Here is a 26,100-nt window from a genome sequence, read left to right on the forward strand (position 1 = left end):
TGCAATTAAGAATTAATTTCATTTCTTTGAAACCAAAAACAATATTAAATATTACTCACTTTTTATATTAGTAGATGATGATTCTGTTGTACCATTAACGTTATGCTTACAAGCATTAGGCTTTATTACATTTTGCAGAACTACCTTACAATCTCCTATTGCAGTTTTGATAGCTTTAGTTTCTTGTTTTTTCTTGGTATCACCTTTCTTCTTAATAGTATTATGTACATTGAATATTTCTTCATCTGTATATGTATCGCTACCATCAGCACTGTTACATTGAGACACAACAGAGGCCACATCCCAATTATCATCTGGTACTTTGTTACTTTTATTCGTCCTCTTATTACTTGCAGTAGTTAAATTCATTTGATCGGCTGGTACAATTTTGTGTATCAGATCCAAAACATTATTTTCATCATCTACAACATCTCTACTGAGACACGATTGGGATGTTACTAATTTCCTTGTTTTATTCTTCTCTTTACATACATTTGATTTCGTCTGAGGACTTGGTGCAGCTAAATCGCTATTGAGGTTTTTATTCTCAAGGAGGTCTAATTTTTGTGTGAAAAGTTTCCGTTTTATAAAGCTGGGTTTCATTGAAACATCGCTGCTGTTTTGAGAAATTACTGTTTGGTTGTTATTATCTGAATCTAAATCTTGTAAATTTTTGGTATGGCTGTCAGAGTCTTGGTTCATTTTCTGAGTAAGTTGTTGTGATGATTTAGAAATAAGTACTTCAGTAACATTATGCTTTTGGGTCTTATTTGATTTACGGACCGGCATAGATGGTTTCTTAAACATAAAATCATTATCATCAAAATCGGAATGCTGGTTATCATTTCGTTTATCAGATTGTACAAAATTATTATCAATTTTACTCCTTTTTCTTTCTGAAATACTTTCTTCCTCATCCAGCAGCCTTTTCTTTTGTAAGTCTAAATTTGAATTTCCATTCGCCCTAACAGATTTTTCAGGAAATATTTGTTCATCATCACTATGTGATTGCACATTTATATTTTTTACAAGCACACAAATACTATGTCACATATTTACACTATTTAAAGAGTCACTGCATATTTCCTATAAACTTACTGACATGTTTTTACTCCAACTTCTCGTTATTATTGGTTCAATATTTTCTTTCGAATTTTCTAGCCTTTTCATTGATCTTAAACTTCTACCAGAAATGTTAATACTACTGCCCGAATCATGCGTGGTATTTAAGACTGATTGTAATTCTTTGCTTCTTCTTGTTTGTATAGTTGTTTTTGGCACACATTTGGTGTCTTTTGGAGTGCATTTTTTGTTTGCTTTTGGTTTGACAGTCTTTGTTGGTTTAGCTGTATTTTTTTGTTTCATTTTTTTCGTTTGGGTATTACTGTCATTTGATACATCATCACTACAGAAACAATCTTGAAGCTTCTTTGAGTTACGTGTAGATCTTGTATTAAGAACACTTTCATTGGGTTTTGTTGTAGCTTTTTTTGTTTGTGTTGCTGTCTTTTTATTTGTTGCAGCCTTAGGTTTTGCAGGTTCCATTTCTTTAGGCATATCTACTTTTTGGGGGCTAGCTGAAGGTTTCTTTACCTCATTTAGTATTGTTTTATTGTTTATTTTATTTTTTAAGCCTCTTACTGTTATCATGCTACCCTTAGCTTTTCTCTTTTCAGGTTGCAAGATAGTTACATTGGGTGTTTCTTTCAATGGTTCTTTCACTGCAAAGAAAATATTTATATTATCACATTGTGAGTTGATTGTGAAAAAAAAGGGTTTACTGTTCATTTTAAATTAGATATTTATCTGAAAAATTTAGATGAATTTCAAAAAGACATTTAATTGAGGAAGACGGAAGGAGGAGATTTCTGGGACATTCGGATTGCTATCAATTCACCACTGTTATTATGGTATTTGAATATTTCAGTGCTCTTTAGATTAATTTTCATTCACATTTTGTTAACAATCTATACATTTAAATAAAAATTTAAATAAAAAAAAAATATTGTTTCCATTTTATATCCATACTAATATTATAAATTAGAAAGTAACTCTGTCTGTCTGTCTGTCTGTCTGTTACTCAATCACACCTTAACTACTAAACCAATTTGCATAAAATTTGGTATAGTGATATTTTGATACCCGAGAAAGGACATAGGCTATTTTTTACGCCGGGACATAGTGTTTTTCTTTAACTGAACGGGCGAAGCCGCGGGCGGAAATCTAGTATTATATAACATGATTTGCAATCATACCTTGATTGATGGTAGTTTTTTTGTTTCCAGGCTGGTGTACTGTGACTCTCTATGTCACTCTCCATATCAGTTTCCCAAAATGATTTAACTGAATTCAACACTGCCCCTTTATTTATAGCTGAAATAAAAATAATAGTGTTTTAATTAAATACCACATAATATAATATAGTAACTCAAGCCGTGTAATTGTATTATCATGAATTCATGTGCAATTAAGAATTAATTTCATTTCTTTGAAACCAAAAACAATATTAAATATTACTCACTTTTTATATTAGTAGATGATGATTCTGTTGTACCATTAACGTTATGCTTACAAGCATTAGGCTTTATTACATTTTGCAGAACAACCTTACAATCTCTTATTGCAGTTTTGATAGCTTTAGTTTCTTGTTTTTTCTTGGTATCACCTTTCTTCTTAATAGTATTATGTACATTGAATATTTCTTCATCTGTATATGTATCGCTACCATCAGCACTGTTACATTGAGACACAACAGAGGCCACATCCCAATTATCATCTGGTACTTTGTTACTTTTATTCGTCCTCTTATTACTTGCAGTAGTTAAATTCATTTGATCGGCTGGTACAATTTTGTGTATCAGATCCAAAACATTATTTTCATCATCTACAACATCTCTACTGAGACACGATTGGGATGTTACTAATTTCCTTGTTTTATTCTTCTCTTTACATACATTTGATTTCGTCTGAGGACTTGGTGCAGCTAAATCGCTATTGAGGTTTTTATTCTCAAGGAGGTCTAATTTTTGTGTGAAAAGTTTCCGTTTTATAAAGCTGGGTTTCATTGAAACATCGCTGCTGTTTTGAGAAATTACTGTTTGGTTGTTATTATCTGAATCTAAATCTTGTAAATTTTTGGTATGGCTGTCAGAGTCTTGGTTCATTTTCTGAGTAAGTTGTTGTGATGATTTAGAAATAAGTACTTCAGTAACATTATGCTTTTGGGTCTTATTTGATTTACGGACCGGCATAGATGGTTTCTTAAACATAAAATCATTATCATCAAAATCGGAATGCTGGTTATCATTTCGTTTATCAGATTGTACAAAATTATTATCAATTTTACTCCTTTTTCTTTCTGAAATACTTTCTTCCTCATCCAGCAGCCTTTTCTTTTGTAAGTCTAAATTTGAATTTCCATTCGCCCTAACAGATTTTTCAGGAAATATTTGTTCATCATCACTATGTGATTGCACATTTATATTTTTTACAAGCACACAAATACTATGTCACATATTTACACTATTTAAAGAGTCACTTCATATTTCCTATAAACTCACTGACATGTTTTTACTCCCACTTCTCGTTATTATTGGTTCAATATTTTCTTTCGAATTTTCTAGCCTTTTCATTGATCTTGAACTTCTACCAGAAATGTTAATACTACTGCCCGAATCATGCGTGGTATTTAAGACTGATTGTAATTCTTTGCTTCTTCTTGTTTGTATAGTTGTTTTTGGCACACATTTGGTGTCTTTTGGAGTGCTTTTTTTGTTTGACAGTCTTTGTTGGTTTAGCTGTATTTTTTTGTTTCATTTTTTTCGTTTGGGTATTACTGTCATTTGATACATCATCACTACAGAAACAATCTTGAAGCTTCTTTGAGTTACGTGTAGATCTTGTATTAAGAACACTTTCATTGGGTTTTGTTGTAGCTTTTTTTGTTTGTCTTGCTGTCTTTTTATTTGTTGCAGCCTTAGGTTTTGCAGGTTCCATTTCTTTAGGCATATCTACTTTTTGGGGGCTAGCTGAAGGTTTCTTTACCTCATTTAGTATTGTTTTATTGTTTATTTTATTTTTTAAGCCTCTTACTGTTATCATGCTACCCTTAGCTTTTCTCTTTTCAGGTTGCAAGATAGTTACATTGGGTGTTTCTTTCAATGGTTCTTTCACTGCAAAGAAAATATTTATATTATCACATTGTGAGTTGATTGTGAAAAAAAAGGGTTTACTGTTCATTTTAAATTAGATATTTATCTGAAAAATTTAGATGAATTTCAAAAAGACATTTAATTGAGGAAGACGGAAGGAGGAGATTTCTGGGACATTCGGATTGCTATCAATTCACCACTGTTATTATGGTATTTGAATATTGCAGTGCTCTTTAGATTAATTTTCATTCACATTTTGTTAACAATCTATACATTTAAATAAAAATTTAAATAAAAAAAAAATATTGTTTCCATTTTATATCCATACTAATATTATAAATTAGAAAGTAACTCTGTCTGTCTGTCTATCTGTTACTCAATCACACCTTAACTACTAAACCAATTTGCATAAAATTTGGTATAGTGATATTTTGATACCCGAGAAAGGACATAGGCTATTTTTTACGCCGGGACATAGTGTTTTTCTTTAACTGAACGGGCGAAGCCGCGGGCGGAAAACTAGTATTATATAAAATGATTTGCAATCATACCTTGATTGATGGTAGTTTTTTGTTTCCAGGCTGGTGTACTGTGACTCTCTATGTCACTCTCCATATCAGTTTCCCAAAATGATTTAACTGAATTCAACACTGCCCCTTGATTTATAGCTGAAATAAAAATAATAGTGTTTTAATTAAATACCACATAATATAATATAGTAACTCAAGCCGTGTAATTGTATTATCATGAATTCATGTGCAATTAAGAATTAATTTCATTTCTTTGAAACCAAAAACAATATTAAATATTACTCACTTTTTATATTAGTAGATGATGATTCTGTTGTACCATTAACGTTATGCTTACAAGCATTAGGCTTTATTACATTTTGCAGAACAACCTTACAATCTCCTATTGCAGTTTTGATAGCTTTAGTTTCTTGTTTTTTCTTGGTATCACCTTTCTTCTTAATAGTATTATGTACATTGAATATTTCTTCATCTGTATATGTATCGCTACCATCAGCACTGTTACATTGAGACACAACAGAGGCCACATCCCAATTATCATCTGGTACTTTGTTACTTTTATTCGTCCTCTTATTACTTGCAGTAGTTAAATTCATTTGATCGGCTGGTACAATTTTGTGTATCAGATCCAAAACATTATTTTCATCATCTACAACATCTCTACTGAGACACGATTGGGATGTTACTAATTTCCTTGTTTTATTCTTCTCTTTACATACATTTGATTTCGTCTGAGGACTTGGTGCAGCTAAATCGCTATTTAGGTTTTTATTCTCAAGGAGGTCTAATTTTTGTGTGAAAAGTTTCCGTTTTATAAAGCTGGGTTTCATTGAAACATCGCTGCTGTTTTGAGAAATTACTGTTTGGTTGTTATTATCTGAATCTAAATCTTGTAAATTTTTGGTATGGCTGTCAGAGTCTTGGTTCATTTTCTGAGTAAGTTGTTGTGATGATTTAGAAATAAGTACTTCAGTAACATTATGCTTTTGGGTCTTATTTGATTTACGGACCGGCATAGATGGTTTCTTAAACATAAAATCATTATCATCAAAATCGGAATGCTGGTTATCATTTCGTTTATCAGATTGTACAAAATTATTATCAATTTTACTCCTTTTTCTTTCTGAAATACTTTCTTCCTCATCCAGCAGCCTTTTCTTTTGTAAGTCTAAATTTGAATTTCCATTCGCCCTAACAGATTTTTCAGGAAATATTTGTTCATCATCACTATGTGATTGCACATTTATATTTTTTACAAGCACACAAATACTATGTCACATATTTACACTATTTAAAGAGTCACTTCATATTTCCTATAAACTCACTGACATGTTTTTACTCCCACTTCTCGTTATTATTGGTTCAATATTTTCTTTCGAATTTTCTAGCCTTTTCATTGATCTTGAACTTCTACCAGAAATGTTAATACTACTGCCCGAATCATGCGTGGTATTTAAGACTGATTGTAATTCTTTGCTTCTTCTTGTTTGTATAGTTGTTTTTGGCACACATTTGGTGTCTTTTGGAGTGCTTTTTTTGTCTTTGTTGGTTTAGCTGTATTTTTTTGTTTCATTTTTTTCGTTTGGGTATTACTGTCATTTGATACATCATCACTACAGAAACAATCTTGAAGCTTCTTTGAGTTACGTGTAGACCTTGTATTAAGAACACTTTCATTGGGTTTTGTTGTAGCTTTTTTTGTTTGTCTTGCTGTCTTTTTATTTGTTGCAGCCTTAGGTTTTGCAGGCTCCATTTCTTTAGGCATATCTACTTTTTGGGGGCTAGCTGAAGGTTTCTTTACCTCATTTAGTATTGTTTTATTGTTTATTTTATTTTTTAAGCCTCTTACTGTTATCATGCTACCCTTAGCTTTTCTCTTTTCAGGTTGCAAGATAGTTACATTAGGTGTTTCTTTCAATGGTTCTTTCACTGCAAAGAAAATATTTATATTATCACATTGTGAGTTGATTGTGAAAAAAAAGGGTTTACTGTTCATTTTAAATTAGATATTTATCTGAAAAATTTAGATGAATTTCAAAAAGACATTTAATTGAGGAAGACGGAAGGAGGAGATTTCTGGGACATTCGGATTGCTATCAATTCACCACTGTTATTATGGTATTTGAATATTGCAGTGCTCTTTAGATTAATTTTCATTCACATTTTGTTAACAATCTATACATTTAAATAAAAATTTAAATAAAAAAAAAATATTGTTTCCATTTTATATCCATACTAATATTATAAATTAGAAAGTAACTCTGTCTGTCTGTCTATCTGTTACTCAATCACACCTTAACTACTAAACCAATTTGCATAAAATTTGGTATAGTGATATTTTGATACCCGAGAAAGGACATAGGCTATTTTTTACGCCGGGACATAGTGTTTTTCTTTAACTGAACGGGCGAAGCCGCGGGCGGAAAACTAGTATTATATAAAATGATTTGCAATCATACCTTGATTGATGGTAGTTTTTTGTTTCCAGGCTGGTGTACTGTGACTCTCTATGTCACTCTCCATATCAGTTTCCCAAAATGATTTAACTGAATTCAACACTGCCCCTTTATTTATAGCTGAAATAAAAATAATAGTGTTTTAATTAAATACCACATAATATAATATAGTAACTCAAGCCGTGTAATTGTATTATCATGAATTCATGTGCAATTAAGAATTAATTTCATTTCTTTGAAACCAAAAACAATATTAAATATTATAAATTTATAAAGGATAGAAAAAATTCGATCACGAGGCGGGACTTGAACCCGCATCCTTCGCGCCATTCCGGGGCGGATGCCTAACCAACTCAGCCACTCGTGACCCGCCTGAGCAATCGAATTTATTCTATCCTTTCAGTTTTATGTGTCTTAAGGGACACACCGCGCGCCATCTATTGAGATGATTTAACAACCATTTCAACCAATATGAAGCACTTTTCAGTGAATACAATATTGTAACGATGGAACACGACCTTTTCTTGAATTTATATTTTTTGGTTTTTATGGCATTCAAAATGCTTTATAAGAATTTTTTCTATCCTTTATAAATTTATATTTATAAAGCATTTTGAATGCCATAAAAACCAAAAAATATAAATTCAATATTAAATATTACTCACTTTTTATATTAGTAGATGATGATTCTGTTGTACCATTAACGTTATGCTTACAAGCATTAGGCTTTATTACATTTTGCAGAACAACCTTACAATCTCCTATTGCAGTTTTGATAGCTTTAGTTTCTTGTTTTTTCTTGGTATCACCTTTCTTCTTAATAGTATTATGTAAATTGAATATTTCTTCATCTGTATATGTATCGCTACCATCAGCACTGTTACATTGAGACACAACAGAGGCCACATCCCAATTATCATCTGGTACTTTGTTACTTTTATTCGTCCTCTTATTACTTGCAGTAGTTAAATTCATTTGATCGGCTGGTACAATTTTGTGTATCAGATCCAAAACATTATTTTCATCATCTACAACATCTCTACTGAGACACGATTGGGATGTTACTAATTTCCTTGTTTTATTCTTCTCTTTACATACATTTGATTTCGTCTGAGGACTTGGTGCAGCTAAATCGCTATTTAGGTTTTTATTCTCAAGGAGGTCTAATTTTTGTGTGAAAAGTTTCCGTTTTATAAAGCTGGGTTTCATTGAAACATCGCTGCTGTTTTGAGAAATTACTGTTTGGTTGTTATTATCTGAATCTAAATCTTGTAAATTTTTGGTATGGCTGTCAGAGTCTTGGTTCATTTTCTGAGTAAGTTGTTGTGATGATTTAGAAATAAGTACTTCAGTAACATTATGCTTTTGGGTCTTATTTGATTTACGGACCGGCATAGATGGTTTCTTAAACATAAAATCATTATCATCAAAATCGGAATGCTGGTTATCATTTCGTTTATCAGATTGTACAAAATTATTATCAATTTTACTCCTTTTTCTTTCTGAAATACTTTCTTCCTCATCCAGCAGCCTTTTCTTTTGTAAGTCTAAATTTGAATTTCCATTCGCCCTAACAGATTTTTCAGGAAATATTTGTTCATCATCACTATGTGATTGCACATTTATATTTTTTACAAGCACACAAATACTATGTCACATATTTACACTATTTAAAGAGTCACTGCATATTTCCTATAAACTTACTGACATGTTTTTACTCCAACTTCTCGTTATTATTGGTTCAATATTTTCTTTCGAATTTTCTAGCCTTTTCATTGATCTTAAACTTCTACCAGAAATGTTAATACTACTGCCCGAATCATGCGTGGTATTTAAGACTGATTGTAATTCTTTGCTTCTTCTTGTTTGTATAGTTGTTTTTGGCACACATTTGGTGTCTTTTGGAGTGCATTTTTTGTTTGCTTTTGGTTTGACAGTCTTTGTTGGTTTAGCTGTATTTTTTTGTTTCATTTTTTTCGTTTGGGTATTACTGTCATTTGATACATCATCACTACAGAAACAATCTTGAAGCTTCTTTGAGTTACGTGTAGATCTTGTATTAAGAACACTTTCATTGGGTTTTGTTGTAGCTTTTTTTGTTTGTGTTGCTGTCTTTTTATTTGTTGCAGCCTTAGGTTTTGCAGGTTCCATTTCTTTAGGCATATCTACTTTTTGGGGGCTAGCTGAAGGTTTCTTTACCTCATTTAGTATTGTTTTATTGTTTATTTTATTTTTTAAGCCTCTTACTGTTATCATGCTACCCTTAGCTTTTCTCTTTTCAGGTTGCAAGATAGTTACATTGGGTGTTTCTTTCAATGGTTCTTTCACTGCAAAGAAAATATTTATATTATCACATTGTGAGTTGATTGTGAAAAAAAAGGGTTTACTGTTCATTTTAAATTAGATATTTATCTGAAAAATTTAGATGAATTTCAAAAAGACATTTAATTGAGGAAGACGGAAGGAGGAGATTTCTGGGACATTCGGATTGCTATCAATTCACCACTGTTATTATGGTATTTGAATATTGCAGTGCTCTTTAGATTAATTTTCATTCACATTTTGTTAACAATCTATACATTTAAATAAAAATTTAAATAAAAAAAAAATATTGTTTCCATTTTATATCCATACTAATATTATAAATTAGAAAGTAACTCTGTCTGTCTGTCTGTCTGTTACTCAATCACACCTTAACTACTAAACCAATTTGCATAAAATTTGGTATAGTGATATTTTGATACCCGAGAAAGGACATAGGCTATTTTTTACGCCGGGACATTGTGTTTTTCTTTAACTGAACGGGCGAAGCCGCGGGCGGAAAACTAGTATTATATAAAATGATTTGCAATCATACCTTGATTGATGGTAGTTTTTTGTTTCCAGGCTGGTGTACTGTGACTCTCTATGTCACTCTCCATATCAGTTTCCCAAAATGATTTAACTGAATTCAACACTGCCCCTTTATTTATAGCTGAAATAAAAATAATAGTGTTTTAATTAAATACCACATAATATAATATAGTAACTCAAGCCGTGTAATTGTATTATCATGAATTCATGTGCAATTAAGAATTAATTTCATTTCTTTGAAACCAAAAACAATATTAAATATTACTCACTTTTTATATTAGTAGATGATGATTCTGTTGTACCATTAACATTATGCTTACAAGCATTAGGCTTTATTACATTTTGCAGAACAACCTTACAATCTCCTATTGCAGTTTTGATAGCTTTAGTTTCTTGTTTTTTCTTGGTATCACCTTTCTTCTTAATAGTATTATGTACATTGAATATTTCTTCATCTGTATATGTATCGCTACCATCAGCACTGTTACATTGAGACACAACAGAGGCCACATCCCAATTATCATCTGGTACTTTGTTACTTTTATTCGTCCTCTTATTACTTGCAGTAGTTAAATTCATTTGATCGGCTGGTACAATTTTGTGTATCAGATCCAAAACATTATTTTCATCATCTACAACATCTCTACTGAGACACGATTGGGATGTTACTAATTTCCTTGTTTTATTCTTCTCTTTACATACATTTGATTTCGTCTGAGGACTTGGTGCAGCTAAATCGCTATTTAGGTTTTTATTCTCAAGGAGGTCTAATTTTTGTGTGAAAAGTTTCCGTTTTATAAAGCTGGGTTTCATTGAAACATCGCTGCTGTTTTGAGAATTTACTGTTTGGTTGTTATTATCTGAATCTAAATCTTGTAAATTTTTGGTATGGCTGTCAGAGTCTTGGTTCATTTTCTGAGTAAGTTGTTGTGATGATTTAGAAATAAGTACTTCAGTAACATTATGCTTTTGGGTCTTATTTGATTTACGGACCGGCATAGATGGTTTCTTAAACATAAAATCATTATCATCAAAATCGGAATGCTGGTTATCATTTCGTTTATCAGATTGTACAAAATTATTATCAATTTTACTCCTTTTTCTTTCTGAAATACTTTCTTCCTCATCCAGCAGCCTTTTCTTTTGTAAGTCTAAATTTGAATTTCCATTCGCCCTAACAGATTTTTCAGGAAATATTTGTTCATCATCACTATGTGATTGCACATTTATATTTTTTACAAGCACACAAATACTATGTCACATATTTACACTATTTAAAGAGTCACTTCATATTTCCTATAAACTCACTGACATGTTTTTACTCCCACTTCTCGTTATTATTGGTTCAATATTTTCTTTCGAATTTTCTAGCCTTTTCATTGATCTTGAACTTCTACCAGAAATGTTAATACTACTGCCCGAATCATGCGTGGTATTTAAGACTGATTGTAATTCTTTGCTTCTTCTTGTTTGTATAGTTGTTTTTGGCACACATTTGGTGTCTTTTGGAGTGCTTTTTTTGTTTGACAGTCTTTGTTGGTTTAGCTGTATTTTTTTGTTTCATTTTTTTCGTTTGGGTATTACTGTCATTTGATACATCATCACTACAGAAACAATCTTGAAGCTTCTTTGAGTTACGTGTAGATCTTGTATTAAGAACACTTTCATTGGGTTTTGTTGTAGCTTTTTTTGTTTGTCTTGCTGTCTTTTTATTTGTTGCAGCCTTAGGTTTTGCAGGTTCCATTTCTTTAGGCATATCTACTTTTTGGGGGCTAGCTGAAGGTTTCTTTACCTCATTTAGTATTGTTTTATTGTTTATTTTATTTTTTAAGCCTCTTACTGTTATCATGCTACCCTTAGCTTTTCTCTTTTCAGGTTGCAAGATAGTTACATTAGGTGTTTCTTTCAATGGTTCTTTCACTGCAAAGAAAATATTTATATTATCACATTGTGAGTTGATTGTGAAAAAAAAGGGTTTACTGTTCATTTTAAATTAGATATTTATCTGAAAAATTTAGATGAATTTCAAAAAGACATTTAATTGAGGAAGACGGAAGGAGGAGATTTCTGGGACATTCGGATTGCTATCAATTCACCACTGTTATTATGGTATTTGAATATTGCAGTGCTCTTTAGATTAATTTTCATTCACATTTTGTTAACAATCTATACATTTAAATAAAAATTTAAATAAAAAAAAAATATTGTTTCCATTTTATATCCATACTAATATTATAAATTAGAAAGTAACTCTGTCTGTCTGTCTATCTGTTACTCAATCACACCTTAACTACTAAACCAATTTGCATAAAATTTGGTATAGTGATATTTTGATACCCGAGAAAGGACATAGGCTATTTTTTACGCCGGGACATAGTGTTTTTCTTTAACTGAACGGGCGAAGCCGCGGGCGGAAAACTAGTATTATATAAAATGATTTGCAATCATACCTTGATTGATGGTAGTTTTTTGTTTCCAGGCTGGTGTACTGTGACTCTCTATGTCACTCTCCATATCAGTTTCCCAAAATGATTTAACTGAATTCAACACTGCCCCTTGATTTATAGCTGAAATAAAAATAATAGTGTTTTAATTAAATACCACATAATATAATATAGTAACTCAAGCCGTGTAATTGTATTATCATGAATTCATGTGCAATTAAGAATTAATTTCATTTCTTTGAAACCAAAAACAATATTAAATATTACTCACTTTTTATATTAGTAGATGATGATTCTGTTGTACCATTAACGTTATGCTTACAAGCATTAGGCTTTATTACATTTTGCAGAACAACCTTACAATCTCCTATTGCAGTTTTGATAGCTTTAGTTTCTTGTTTTTTCTTGGTATCACCTTTCTTCTTAATAGTATTATGTACATTGAATATTTCTTCATCTGTATATGTATCGCTACCATCAGCACTGTTACATTGAGACACAACAGAGGCCACATCCCAATTATCATCTGGTACTTTGTTACTTTTATTCGTCCTCTTATTACTTGCAGTAGTTAAATTCATTTGATCGGCTGGTACAATTTTGTGTATCAGATCCAAAACATTATTTTCATCATCTACAACATCTCTACTGAGACACGATTGGGATGTTACTAATTTCCTTGTTTTATTCTTCTCTTTACATACATTTGATTTCGTCTGAGGACTTGGTGCAGCTAAATCGCTATTTAGGTTTTTATTCTCAAGGAGGTCTAATTTTTGTGTGAAAAGTTTCCGTTTTATAAAGCTGGGTTTCATTGAAACATCGCTGCTGTTTTGAGAAATTACTGTTTGGTTGTTATTATCTGAATCTAAATCTTGTAAATTTTTGGTATGGCTGTCAGAGTCTTGGTTCATTTTCTGAGTAAGTTGTTGTGATGATTTAGAAATAAGTACTTCAGTAACATTATGCTTTTGGGTCTTATTTGATTTACGGACCGGCATAGATGGTTTCTTAAACATAAAATCATTATCATCAAAATCGGAATGCTGGTTATCATTTCGTTTATCAGATTGTACAAAATTATTATCAATTTTACTCCTTTTTCTTTCTGAAATACTTTCTTCCTCATCCAGCAGCCTTTTCTTTTGTAAGTCTAAATTTGAATTTCCATTCGCCCTAACAGATTTTTCAGGAAATATTTGTTCATCATCACTATGTGATTGCACATTTATATTTTTTACAAGCACACAAATACTATGTCACATATTTACACTATTTAAAGAGTCACTTCATATTTCCTATAAACTCACTGACATGTTTTTACTCCCACTTCTCGTTATTATTGGTTCAATATTTTCTTTCGAATTTTCTAGCCTTTTCATTGATCTTGAACTTCTACCAGAAATGTTAATACTACTGCCCGAATCATGCGTGGTATTTAAGACTGATTGTAATTCTTTGCTTCTTCTTGTTTGTATAGTTGTTTTTGGCACACATTTGGTGTCTTTTGGAGTGCTTTTTTTGTCTTTGTTGGTTTAGCTGTATTTTTTTGTTTCATTTTTTTCGTTTGGGTATTACTGTCATTTGATACATCATCACTACAGAAACAATCTTGAAGCTTCTTTGAGTTACGTGTAGATCTTGTATTAAGAACACTTTCATTGGGTTTTGTTGTAGCTTTTTTTGTTTGTCTTGCTGTCTTTTTATTTGTTGCAGCCTTAGGTTTTGCAGGCTCCATTTCTTTAGGCATATCTACTTTTTGGGGGCTAGCTGAAGGTTTCTTTACCTCATTTAGTATTGTTTTATTGTTTATTTTATTTTTTAAGCCTCTTACTGTTATCATGCTACCCTTAGCTTTTCTCTTTTCAGGTTGCAAGATAGTTACATTAGGTGTTTCTTTCAATGGTTCTTTCACTGCAAAGAAAATATTTATATTATCACATTGTGAGTTGATTGTGAAAAAAAAGGGTTTACTGTTCATTTTAAATTAGATATTTATCTGAAAAATTTAGATGAATTTCAAAAAGACATTTAATTGAGGAAGACGGAAGGAGGAGATTTCTGGGACATTCGGATTGCTATCAATTCACCACTGTTATTATGGTATTTGAATATTGCAGTGCTCTTTAGATTAATTTTCATTCACATTTTGTTAACAATCTATACATTTAAATAAAAATTTAAATAAAAAAAAAATATTGTTTCCATTTTATATCCATACTAATATTATAAATTAGAAAGTAACTCTGTCTGTCTGTCTGTCTGTTACTCAATCACACCTTAACTACTAAACCAATTTGCATAAAATTTGGTATAGTGATATTTTGATACCCGAGAAAGGACATAGGCTATTTTTTACGCCGGGACATTGTGTTTTTCTTTAACTGAACGGGCGAAGCCGCGGGCGGAAAACTAGTATTATATAAAATGATTTGCAATCATACCTTGATTGATGGTTGTTTTTTGTTTCCAGGCTGGTGTACTGTGACTATCTATGTCACTCTCCATATCAGTTTCCCAAAATGATTTAACTGAATTCAACACTGCCCCTTTATTTATAGCTGAAATAAAAATAATAGTGTTTTAATTAAATACCACATAATATAATATAGTAACTCAAGCCGTGTAATTGTATTATCATGAATTCATGTGCAATTAAGAATTAATTTCATTTCTTTGAAACCAAAAACAATATTAAATATTACTCACTTTTTATATTAGTAGATGATGATTCTGTTGTACCATTAACGTTATGCTTACAAGCATTAGGCTTTATTACATTTTGCAGAACAACCTTACAATCTCCTATTGCAGTTTTGATAGCTTTAGTTTCTTGTTTTTTCTTGGTATCACCTTTCTTCTTAATAGTATTATGTAAATTGAATATTTCTTCATCTGTATATGTATCGCTACCATCAGCACTGTTACATTGAGACACAACAGAGGCCACATCCCAATTATCATCTGGTACTTTGTTACTTTTATTCGTCCTCTTATTACTTGCAGTAGTTAAATTCATTTGATCGGCTGGTACAATTTTGTGTATCAGATCCAAAACATTATTTTCATCATCTACAACATCTCTACTGAGACACGATTGGGATGTTACTAATTTCCTTGTTTTATTCTTCTCTTTACATACATTTGATTTCGTCTGAGGACTTGGTGCAGCTAAATCGCTATTTAGGTTTTTATTCTCAAGGAGGTCTAATTTTTGTGTGAAAAGTTTCCGTTTTATAAAGCTGGGTTTCATTGAAACATCGCTGCTGTTTTGAGAAATTACTGTTTGGTTGTTATTATCTGAATCTAAATCTTGTAAATTTTTGGTATGGCTGTCAGAGTCTTGGTTCATTTTCTGAGTAAGTTGTTGTGATGATTTAGAAATAAGTACTTCAGTAACATTATGCTTTTGGGTCTTATTTGATTTACGGACCGGCATAGATGGTTTCTTAAACATAAAATCATTATCATCAAAATCGGAATGCTGGTTATCATTTCGTTTATCAGATTGTACAAAATTATTATCAATTTTACTCCTTTTTCTTTCTGAAATACTTTCTTCCTCATCCAGCAGCCTTTTCTTTTGTAAGTCTAAATTTGAATTTCCATTCGCCCTAACAGATTTTTCAGGAAATATTTGTTCATCATCACTATGTGATTGCACATTTATATTTTTTACAAGCACACAAATACTATGTCACATATTTACACTATTTAAAGAGTCACTGCATATTTCCTATAAACTTACTGACATGTTTTTACTCCAACTTCTCGTTATTATTGGTTCAATATTTTCTTTCGAATTTTCTAGCCTTTTCATTGATCTTAAACTTCTACCAGAAATGTTAATACTACTGCCCGAATCATGCGTGGTATTTAAGACTGATTGTAATTCTTTGCTTCTTCTTGTTTGTATAGTTGTTTTTGGCACACATTTGGTGTCTTTTGGAGTGCATTTTTTGTTTGCTTTTGGTTTGACAGTCTTTGTTGGTTTAGCTGTATTTTTTTGTTTCATTTTTTTCGTTTGGGTATTACTGTCATTTGATACATCATCACTACAGAAACAATCTTGAAGCTTCTTTGAGTTACGTGTAGATCTTGTATTAAGAACACTTTCATTGGGTTTTGTTGTAGCTTTTTTTGTTTGTGTTGCTGTCTTTTTATTTGTTGCAGCCTTAGGTTTTGCAGGTTCCATTTCTTTAGGCATATCTACTTTTTGGGGGCTAGCTGAAGGTTTCTTTACCTCATTTAGTATTGTTTTATTGTTTATTTTATTTTTTAAGCCTCTTACTGTTATCATGCTACCCTTAGCTTTTCTCTTTTCAGGTTGCAAGATAGTTACATTGGGTGTTTCTTTCAATGGTTCTTTCACTGCAAAGAAAATATTTATATTATCACATTGTGAGTTGATTGTGAAAAAAAAGGGTTTACTGTTCATTTTAAATTAGATATTTATCTGAAAAATTTAGATGAATTTCAAAAAGACATTTAATTGAGGAAGACGGAAGGAGGAGATTTCTGGGACATTCGGATTGCTATCAATTCACCACTGTTATTATGGTATTTGAATATTGCAGTGCTCTTTAGATTAATTTTCATTCACATTTTGTTAACAATCTATACATTTAAATAAAAATTTAAATAAAAAAAAAATATTGTTTCCATTTTATATCCATACTAATATTATAAATTAGAAAGTAACTCTGTCTGTCTGTCTGTCTGTTACTCAATCACACCTTAACTACTAAACCAATTTGCATAAAATTTGGTATAGTGATATTTTGATACCCGAGAAAGGACATAGGCTATTTTTTACGCCGGGACATTGTGTTTTTCTTTAACTGAACGGGCGAAGCCGCGGGCGGAAAACTAGTATTATATAAAATGATTTGCAATCATACCTTGATTGATGGTAGTTTTTTGTTTCCAGGCTGGTGTACTGTGACTCTCTATGTCACTCTCCATATCAGTTTCCCAAAATGATTTAACTGAATTCAACACTGCCCCTTTATTTATAGCTGAAATAAAAATAATAGTGTTTTAATTAAATACCACATAATATAATATAGTAACTCAAGCCGTGTAATTGTATTATCATGAATTCATGTGCAATTAAGAATTAATTTCATTTCTTTGAAACCAAAAACAATATTAAATATTACTCACTTTTTATATTAGTAGATGATGATTCTGTTGTACCATTAACATTATGCTTACAAGCATTAGGCTTTATTACATTTTGCAGAACAACCTTACAATCTCCTATTGCAGTTTTGATAGCTTTAGTTTCTTGTTTTTTCTTGGTATCACCTTTCTTCTTAATAGTATTATGTAAATTGAATATTTCTTCATCTGTATATGTATCGCTACCATCAGCACTGTTACATTGAGACACAACAGAGGCCACATCCCAATTATCATCTGGTACTTTGTTACTTTTATTCGTCCTCTTATTACTTGCAGTAGTTAAATTCATTTGATCGGCTGGTACAATTTTGTGTATCAGATCCAAAACATTATTTTCATCATCTACAACATCTCTACTGAGACACGATTGGGATGTTACTAATTTCCTTGTTTTATTCTTCTCTTTACATACATTTGATTTCGTCTGAGGACTTGGTGCAGCTAAATCGCTATTTAGGTTTTTATTCTCAAGGAGGTCTAATTTTTGTGTGAAAAGTTTCCGTTTTATAAAGCTGGGTTTCATTGAAACATCGCTGCTGTTTTGAGAAATTACTGTTTGGTTGTTATTATCTGAATCTAAATCTTGTAAATTTTTGGTATGGCTGTCAGAGTCTTGGTTCATTTTCTGAGTAAGTTGTTGTGATGATTTAGAAATAAGTACTTCAGTAACATTATGCTTTTGGGTCTTATTTGATTTACGGACCGGCATAGATGGTTTCTTAAACATAAAATCATTATCATCAAAATCGGAATGCTGGTTATCATTTCGTTTATCAGATTGTACAAAATTATTATCAATTTTACTCCTTTTTCTTTCTGAAATACTTTCTTCCTCATCCATCAGCCTTTTCTTTTGTAAGTCTAAATTTGAATTTCCATTCGCCCTAACAGATTTTTCAGGAAATATTTGTTCATCATCACTATGTGATTGCACATTTATATTTTGTGTTTGCTTGTACATAATTTGTTCTGTTGTTTTTGGCAGTATAGTACCATTCTTTGATTTGTCTATTGTAACATTTGGTTTTGATTTATTAAACCTCTGAGAAGGTAAAAGAAATCCTGTTGTAAATCTATCTTTCAGTGTCATAGTTCCATTTGGATTATCAAGCCCTTTTTGCATCTCTATAGAATTTTCTATGTGACTTGGCTTCTTATTAACAGGTTTTGGATAAACAGGAAAGACATTCCTCAATGTGTTTTGTTTAATATTATCTGTACAATCATTATATATGTCAGTTTCTTTTAATGATGTCCGTAGCAAAGACTCATCAATTCTATTTAATTGTTGTATAGGAAATGCATTTCTATAAGACACGCTAGTTTTAACAGATCGACCATCATCACTGCTAAGTGATGAATCACTTCCCTGTTCTCCCGAATCATATCCAGATTTTCTTCTTACACCTCTGAGAAATAATTTCAAATTTCTTCGTTTTTCAATTCTTTTCCTTACTTTATTTCTCATTAATTTTTGGTAAGCATCTTTAATAATTCTTAATTCATGGTTATTAAATTTCATGTATTTAAATGCATTTGCAATATCCACAGCACTAACACTTGTAGTTGTATCTAAAAATATGAAAATGAATTAATGTTACAAAATGTAGGTACATAAATTGAATTTTATAATAAATATATTGTTATGTTGAATATAATGTGTTTACCTATACTTCTAACGGAAAGTGGTGATCCACTTCTTCCATTAATAAGGGACCTCTGTGAACTCATAGCTCGCGGATAATATGAGTTATGAAAATTTCGTGGTCCTAAATCGCTTCTCATGGACATTGGTGAAGTTTCTCTTCCATGGTACAAACTTCGTTGATCATATTGTGGATTGCCAAAACGGTGGCGGTGGGTATTCCCGCCCATATTTAACGTAGAAGTTAAAACGTTACTCCGAAAACTTAATCCTGTCATATTACTTTTGTTTATACCAGGCCCTCGCGCACTAATAGTCTGAAAATTATATGCAAATACATAAAACATTTGAAATTTTACATTTAACTGGACACTTTCTCAATTCATATTTACATTAAATGAATACTTACTGTGTTTCCATTCTGAAATGTAATAACATTGTTTGGGAATATATTATCATCTTCGCTGTCGGACATTTTTAGGAGTCAATAATAATTTATATACAAGTCACTGTAAATCTAGGTCACTCTTTAAAACAAAATTGTTTGTACAAAACCAAAAGTAATGCCTTAGCATCAAATTATTCATTTAAAACACTTTCAAGACAAGAGCGTCTATTTTCATGCTATTTTAATTCAAAATCAGACTTAACGGAATTTTTTTTTTTTTTTTTTTTTTCTGTTATGGCAAGAAGATAACCATTTGCCAGTGTCAAGTTAAAGGTAGGGAAACCATACACGGGAAAATATATAGGACGATAGCAAGGTGATCAAAAGAGTTTAGGAAAAAAATAATAATACTTACATTATATTAATACATATTTACATAAATTAAATAGATTATATGGAAATTAATGAACATTACAATTTGATATTATTGCTACATATAAAATTAGATATATTACTTAGATATTTTTTAGGGTACATAAATAGATAGGACATACGAGTAGGAAGAGGAACATTTGAGGATATTAAGGAATCAAAAAAGGAAGAATGGTCGTATAGAGAGCAAGAGAAAAATATGTGGTCTATATTTCCCTCGTCCTCTCCACACTCGCAAACTTCAGTATTTAACACACCAATTCTGGCTAAATGACTAGGAATACACATATGTCCAATTCTCATGCGACTTATTGAAGATATAACCAATTTATTTGCTTCAACACCAACAAACCAAGGCTTTATTGGAATTGTCGGTTGGATTCTATAAAAATTCCTTCCCTTACATTGCCCAGTATCTGCCCAGACTGTATTCCACGTTTCAAAGAGATATCGCTTCGGTAATGTTAGCAGATCATGAGAATAGTTCATGTATGGAAACATATCTCCACACTGCACCGCATCCTTGGCCAAGCTATCAGCCCTATCATTTCCTTGGATTCCACGATGGCTCGGGATCCAAGCAAAAGTTACCAAGTAACCTAGATTAATGCATTCATATAACTTATTTTTGATTTGAAAAATAACAGGGTAAAATGGTTTATTGTAAAAAGAATATTTATCTAAGCATTGCAGAGAACTCATTGAATCAGAAAAAATTACAGATTTAGGTAGCTTCATTAATTTAATATATTCTAATGCTTTTAGGAGCCCAAAGCACTCTCCAGTAAAGACTGAAGACTCCGGCGGTAGCTTAATCTTTTGTGTAATCTTATATTGAACGTGAAATATACCAACTCCAACACAACTATCAGTTGATGATTTAGACGCATCAGTAAAAATATGATGCCAATTACGCCACTCCTTATCAACATTAAATCTAAAGTTTACATTTGAATCTATATTATCATGCTTACTGATTCCTATATTGTACTTTATAATTGGTTTGATCAAAAGGCTCTGGTAGTTATAACCAAAAAGCGGTAAAACTGGGGACTGAAAAATATTGGTTGACATTGAAATGAATTTACGGTAACTTACAATTAAGCAAGGTATAGATTTATTTTTCCAGAATGAAGACGTACGTATTCGATCGTTTAACATTTTTAACTTGTTTATTAATGGATGGTTGGTGAATTGTACTATACGGAACAAAAATCTATCAGATAAATATTGCCTTCTGATCGTCAGTGGAGGATCTCCACATTCAACCTGAAGGGCGTTTATGGGACTCGATTTCATAGCACCTAAAACAATCCGGAGGGCTTTAGCTTGAATTTTATCCAACTTGTGAAGAGCAGTTATATTTCCACTTTCTAATAAAAACATTCCGTAGTCTAGGATACTACGAAGCAAGGCATTATATACCAATTTCATACAAGAAGGATGTGCACCCCACCAAACCCCAGAAAGACATCGTAACATATTTAAAATATTTTCACATTTTGTACAAATGTAGTCGATGTGAAAAGTACCTGTCATTTTACTATCTAAGATAATACCTAAAAATTTTGCATGATTTTGAATTGGAATTTGTTTATTATTATAAGTGACACAAACCCTAGGAACTATTCGTTTTTTTGTAAACACTACCGCAACGCTCTTATCAATAGAAATATCCAAACCATTTTGATCCATCCATCGATTAAGATCAGCAAGACCATTATTTAACAAAATACTGGCCGTCTCTAATTTTGAATCAACAGTGTACAATACCAAATCATCAGCATATTGAAGGACATTGACATAACTACTAAATACATTTTCTAGGTCATAACTATAAACATTATATAGAATAGGACTTAGAACTGACCCTTGTGGAAGACCTTTACTGATAGTACGGACAATACTAACTGTGTCGTCAACATTACAAACCACATGTCTTTCTTTTAATATATTTATAATGAAATTAACCAATAAAGCAGGGATGTTCATTTTATAAAGTTTATTCTGGAGTATTGAGATGACTACATTGTCATATGCCGAACGAATGTCTAGAAACGCGGCAATAACTTGTTGATCATTTGAAAAAGCTAAATTTATATCCGTAGTTAGGATGCTGATGTTGTCAATAGCACTTTTCGACTTACGAAAGCCGAATTGCGTCTTTGAAAGGATTTTGTTGTGTTCTAGGAACCACTCCAAACGGTTTTTTATTAAATGTTCTGAAATTTTGGTTAATACAGACGACAAAGCAACGGGTCTGTATGAAGACACTGCAGTTGGAGATTTATTTGGTTTTAAAATTGGAATGATTTCTTGAGATTTCCAAGACAGCGGAACATTCCCAGAAATCATGATGGAATTAATAAGATCAAGATAATAGTTTAAGCAATTTTCAGAAAGATGTGATATAAAAGAATACGGAATTCCATCCAACCCAGGAGCAGAATCTTTAACAGATGATAAAATACCTTTAAGTTCATCAAGTGTAAACAGTGAAGCTAATAGTGAGCCATAATTATGGTCCATAGGGCAGATTATAGGAGGCTTTAATTGAATAAACTCTCTTGCTGTAGACGGGGCTAAATTATCCATAAAATTACTCGCTAATTCCTTTGATATTATTGATGTCTGTTCTTTGAAAGCTGATCGGAAGCGTCTAATATTTTTCCATACTTCTCTGGAGCATGTTTCGGGTGCTAAAGATGAGCAAAAAGATTTCCAACCTTCTCGTTTCTTCTTTTTAAGCAGTAATCTGGTGGAATTGATAGCTTGAGAAAGAAATTCATAATTTATTTCGGACATGTCATTGGCATATATTTTTTCAATGCGCTTTCTTTCTTTAACAGCATTACTACATATTCTTCATCCCACCAAGGAGGACTTGGAATTTTCGAAGGATGCATAGATTTGTGGGGTAAAGTTTTATCAGCTGCATCAATCAAGATCTTGGCTAAATGTACAGAACAAGACTCTTCATTGCTTGCATTAATCTCAGGCAACTCTTTAACTTGGCGATCAACCTCTTCTTTAAACTTATGCCAGTCTGCATTATGGAGCTTATACCTCAAACGAGGCTTTATGCTTGTATTATGTATTTTGTTTCCTATAGGAACGGTTATTAATAGGGGAAAATGATCACTACCAAATGAAGTTGCTAGAGGACACCAAGAAATATATGATGCTAATCCTGGAGAGCAAAGAGAGAGATCTACCGCACTAAAAATTTCATTCGCTCGTGTACGTCTTGTTCGCTCACCTGTATTGAGCATGCATAAATTATACTTGTCAAAGATATTTAAAAGTTGTACGCCGCTACTATTCGTAATACTACTTCCCCAGTATTGATGATGGGCATTAAAATCACCCAGTATCAACAAAGGGGTAGAAATAGAGCTAATTAAATTTTGTATATAGGTAAACGTAGAAGCAGTGCTATATGATATATAAATTGAAATGATAGAGAGACTATTTTTTAGATTAATTCCAACATTATTTAAATATTTATTATTGTGAGCTGGTAATATTAATCGTTTAAATTGTATAGACTTTTTGATGAGTATGGCAGCACCACCATACCCATCAATTCTGTCATCACGAACACAAACATAACCTGGAATTCTAAAATTGAGATTTGGTTTTAGCCAAGTCTCATTAAGAGCGATTATAATAGGATCATGCTTATTTATAATATGAATTAAATCCGATTTCTTAGGAATTATGCTCCTGCAGTTCCACTGTATTATTTTGGAATCCATTATTATTACATATGCTATCAATTAACTTATACAAAGTGGCAACGTTGGACGGTTTTAATGTTTAATTTTTTAATAAAGTGTTTATCAAAGAAGTTATAATATCCATAATCTGAGATGTTTCGGTTTCATTATGGACCACTTGATATCCGCAGCCATTTTCAGGCGTAGGAATCTGAGCTTGTCTAATAATATCATTATGAGCAACTTTATCATAACCCTTTATAGACTTAGGAGGCAATTTAGGTTTTAAATGAAAAGTTTTTTTGTACGAAGAATTTGTATTATTAACACTTATTCTGTTTGGGGTTGAATTAGAAGAGGGTGCCATCAATACCTCGCCATATGATTTTGTAATTTGTGGGTAAAATTTACTTGCCTCACCATAAGAAATATTTTTTTGAGCCATACATATTTTGATATCTTTTTTGCCGTTTATACTCAGGACAGATTTTGTTAGAAGCATAATGGAAACCAGAACATAATAAACATGACGCACAGTCTTCTTCAACCGTACAAGAGTCGCCTGTGTGGTCTTGACCACATTTGTAACACCTAGGTTTCGAACGACAAATATTTTTAGTGTGACCATATCTACAACATTTATAACATTGGATGGTAGGGAAAATATATAAATTTACTGGCAAAGAGTTATAACAAACATAGACACGCTCAGGAAGAACTTGTCCATCAAATGTTATAACAACTGATTGTGTAGGTTTCCAAGATATAGTACCATTAATATTAACCTTATAATTTATCCTTCGGACCTTAATTATTTTACCACAACCTACTGGGGTGGACACATATTCTTTTACTTCCTCGGGGGACCACTCGGATGGAATGCCTTTAACAATACCAATTCTGGTAATATTGAATGATGGAATTTTTGCACTAAGATTATAACTACTCAAATTTTTATTTTTGATGAACTCATTAGCATCCTGCGCTGTTGTGAATGCAACAATGCAACGGTTTCTGCCTATTTTTTTAATGCTACCAGATACAATGTTTTTTATGTTATTGTTCTTTAAAAACCTTCCAAAAGTAATGGGATGCAGAGTAGAGCCATCGCCGGGTGATGTTTCAGTTCTCTGTACATGAACAATATAAGGGAAGGAATCTGAAGGTACATATTCACACCGACTATCTTGTAAAGCAACAGAGTCATGTAATTTAGTATTATCATTAGGTCTATTTAGTTTATCACCAACATCAATATTTTCAGTGATCATTGATTCATTTGAATCTTTTGCATGCTTTCTATAGCGACGTTTCTTTGGAGTACTCTCCAAATTCAGATCTAGGCATGTATTTGTAACATTTGGGATAGTAATGTAACTAGCTACCTCAGGACCGGGGGTAACCAGTCCTGGGGGAATAGGATCCGGAGGATCGTTCATAGAACAATCAGACCGAACCTTACCTCACGAAATTTAACTTTTTACATACTATAAATTAAATATATACAAAAACTTACCTAAATAAACACTAACTATACACAATTAATAAAATATATACAATTATAAACAATATATACAAAACCAAACTCCACTGATCATATAAAAATTAATTATTTTAACAGCCAAGAAAAATTACACCCGCTTCATTCGAAGTTTCCCGCGCTTTTCTAATGACAGTGTTCTTAACGGAATTCGTACCTATGATTCGTACCAATGTACCATAAACAAGCATACACATTATATTCTATGACAGCTGTCAATGCTTAATGCCATGTGCATTCTATTCAAGACACAGAGGAGACGCTGAATTGGCCTATTCAAGTATCGACAATGACGAGTTTACGACTTGAAATCATATCATAAAATATTATTACTTCAATAATATTTCACAGTCCCTTTTCCTTTGAACAAAAATAAAAAACAATATATGTAATATCATGATTTTACTATAATTTAAGGTTATTTCGTGGTGTGAAGGTTTTCCTTGGTTAAAGTACATATTCTCATAAAAGTTCAAAATATTCAATTGAAATCATGCTATAAATCATCTCATAAATAAATATAAAAGTTCCTTGATTAGTAAGATTAACAGAAGAAAACTAACTTAGAAGAGGCTCAATAAACATATTTTATAAGTCAATTTGAACCTTGATTTGAACTGAGAATTCCACAGACTAATTCTGATCAAATTTTGTTATATTATGCTCTCGAAATCTGTGCTAACTACCTGCTATACTAAAGAATGTAATTAATAGTTTATTTCTGTGGTATATTCATAAAGATTTCAAATTGACGA

General features: G+C 31.6%; 2 protein-coding genes across 2 annotated transcripts; both read right to left on the reverse strand.

Annotated features, from left to right (window-relative positions):
• Positions 1–1,506: 1,506 nt before the first annotated feature.
• Positions 1,507–11,746, reverse strand: LOC123699289 (repetitive organellar protein-like). Its single transcript, XM_045646214.1, has 13 exons — positions 11,484–11,746; positions 10,260–11,200; positions 9,995–10,111; positions 8,846–9,464; positions 7,803–8,743; positions 7,141–7,257; positions 6,337–6,610; positions 4,968–5,908; positions 4,703–4,819; positions 3,746–4,172; positions 2,522–3,504; positions 2,256–2,373; positions 1,507–1,721 (listed from the first exon to the last, which is right to left on the reverse strand). The coding sequence occupies exons 1-13, from the start codon at positions 11,744–11,746 to the stop codon at positions 1,673–1,675; spliced, it is 5,907 nt and encodes a 1,968-aa protein (XP_045502170.1). The 3' UTR covers positions 1,507–1,672.
• Positions 11,747–12,697: 951 nt separating this feature from the next.
• Positions 12,698–19,917, reverse strand: LOC123699290. The gene is made up of 9 exons (XM_045646215.1): positions 19,676–19,917; positions 19,289–19,583; positions 17,601–19,193; positions 17,336–17,452; positions 16,187–16,805; positions 15,144–16,084; positions 14,879–14,995; positions 14,067–14,348; positions 12,698–13,587 (listed from the first exon to the last, which is right to left on the reverse strand). Exons 1-9 carry the CDS (start codon positions 19,739–19,741, stop codon positions 12,698–12,700), a joined length of 4,920 nt encoding a protein of 1,639 aa, XP_045502171.1. The 5' UTR covers positions 19,742–19,917.
• Positions 19,918–26,100: the final 6,183 nt, after the last annotated feature.

Source organism: Colias croceus, chromosome 17, assembly GCF_905220415.1.
Source record: "Colias croceus chromosome 17, ilColCroc2.1".
NCBI classification, from domain to species: domain Eukaryota; kingdom Metazoa; phylum Arthropoda; class Insecta; order Lepidoptera; family Pieridae; genus Colias; species Colias croceus.

Bases quoted from the DNA above. Each gene is read 5' to 3' on its own strand.
- LOC123699289 (XM_045646214.1), bottom strand. From the start codon at position 11,746: ATGCCTAAAGAAATGGAACCTGCAAAACCTAAGGCTGCAACAAATAAA. The intron at 7,258-7,802 runs GTGAGTAATATT...TTTTTATTTCAG, and splicing joins ATCATCTACTAATATAAAAA to CTATAAATAAAGGGGCAGTG. The intron at 5,909-6,336 runs GTCTACACGTAA...GCAATCACATAG, and splicing joins GAAAGTGTTCTTAATACAAG to TGATGATGAACAAATATTTC.
- LOC123699290 (XM_045646215.1), bottom strand. From the start codon at position 19,741: ATGTCCGACAGCGAAGATGATAATATATTCCCAAACAATGTTATTACA. The intron at 14,996-15,143 runs GTGAGTAATATT...TTTTTATTTCAG, and splicing joins ATCATCTACTAATATAAAAA to CTATAAATAAAGGGGCAGTG. The intron at 14,349-14,878 runs GTATGATTGCAA...TTTTCTTTGCAG, and splicing joins AAAAACAACCATCAATCAAG to TGAAAGAACCATTGAAAGAA.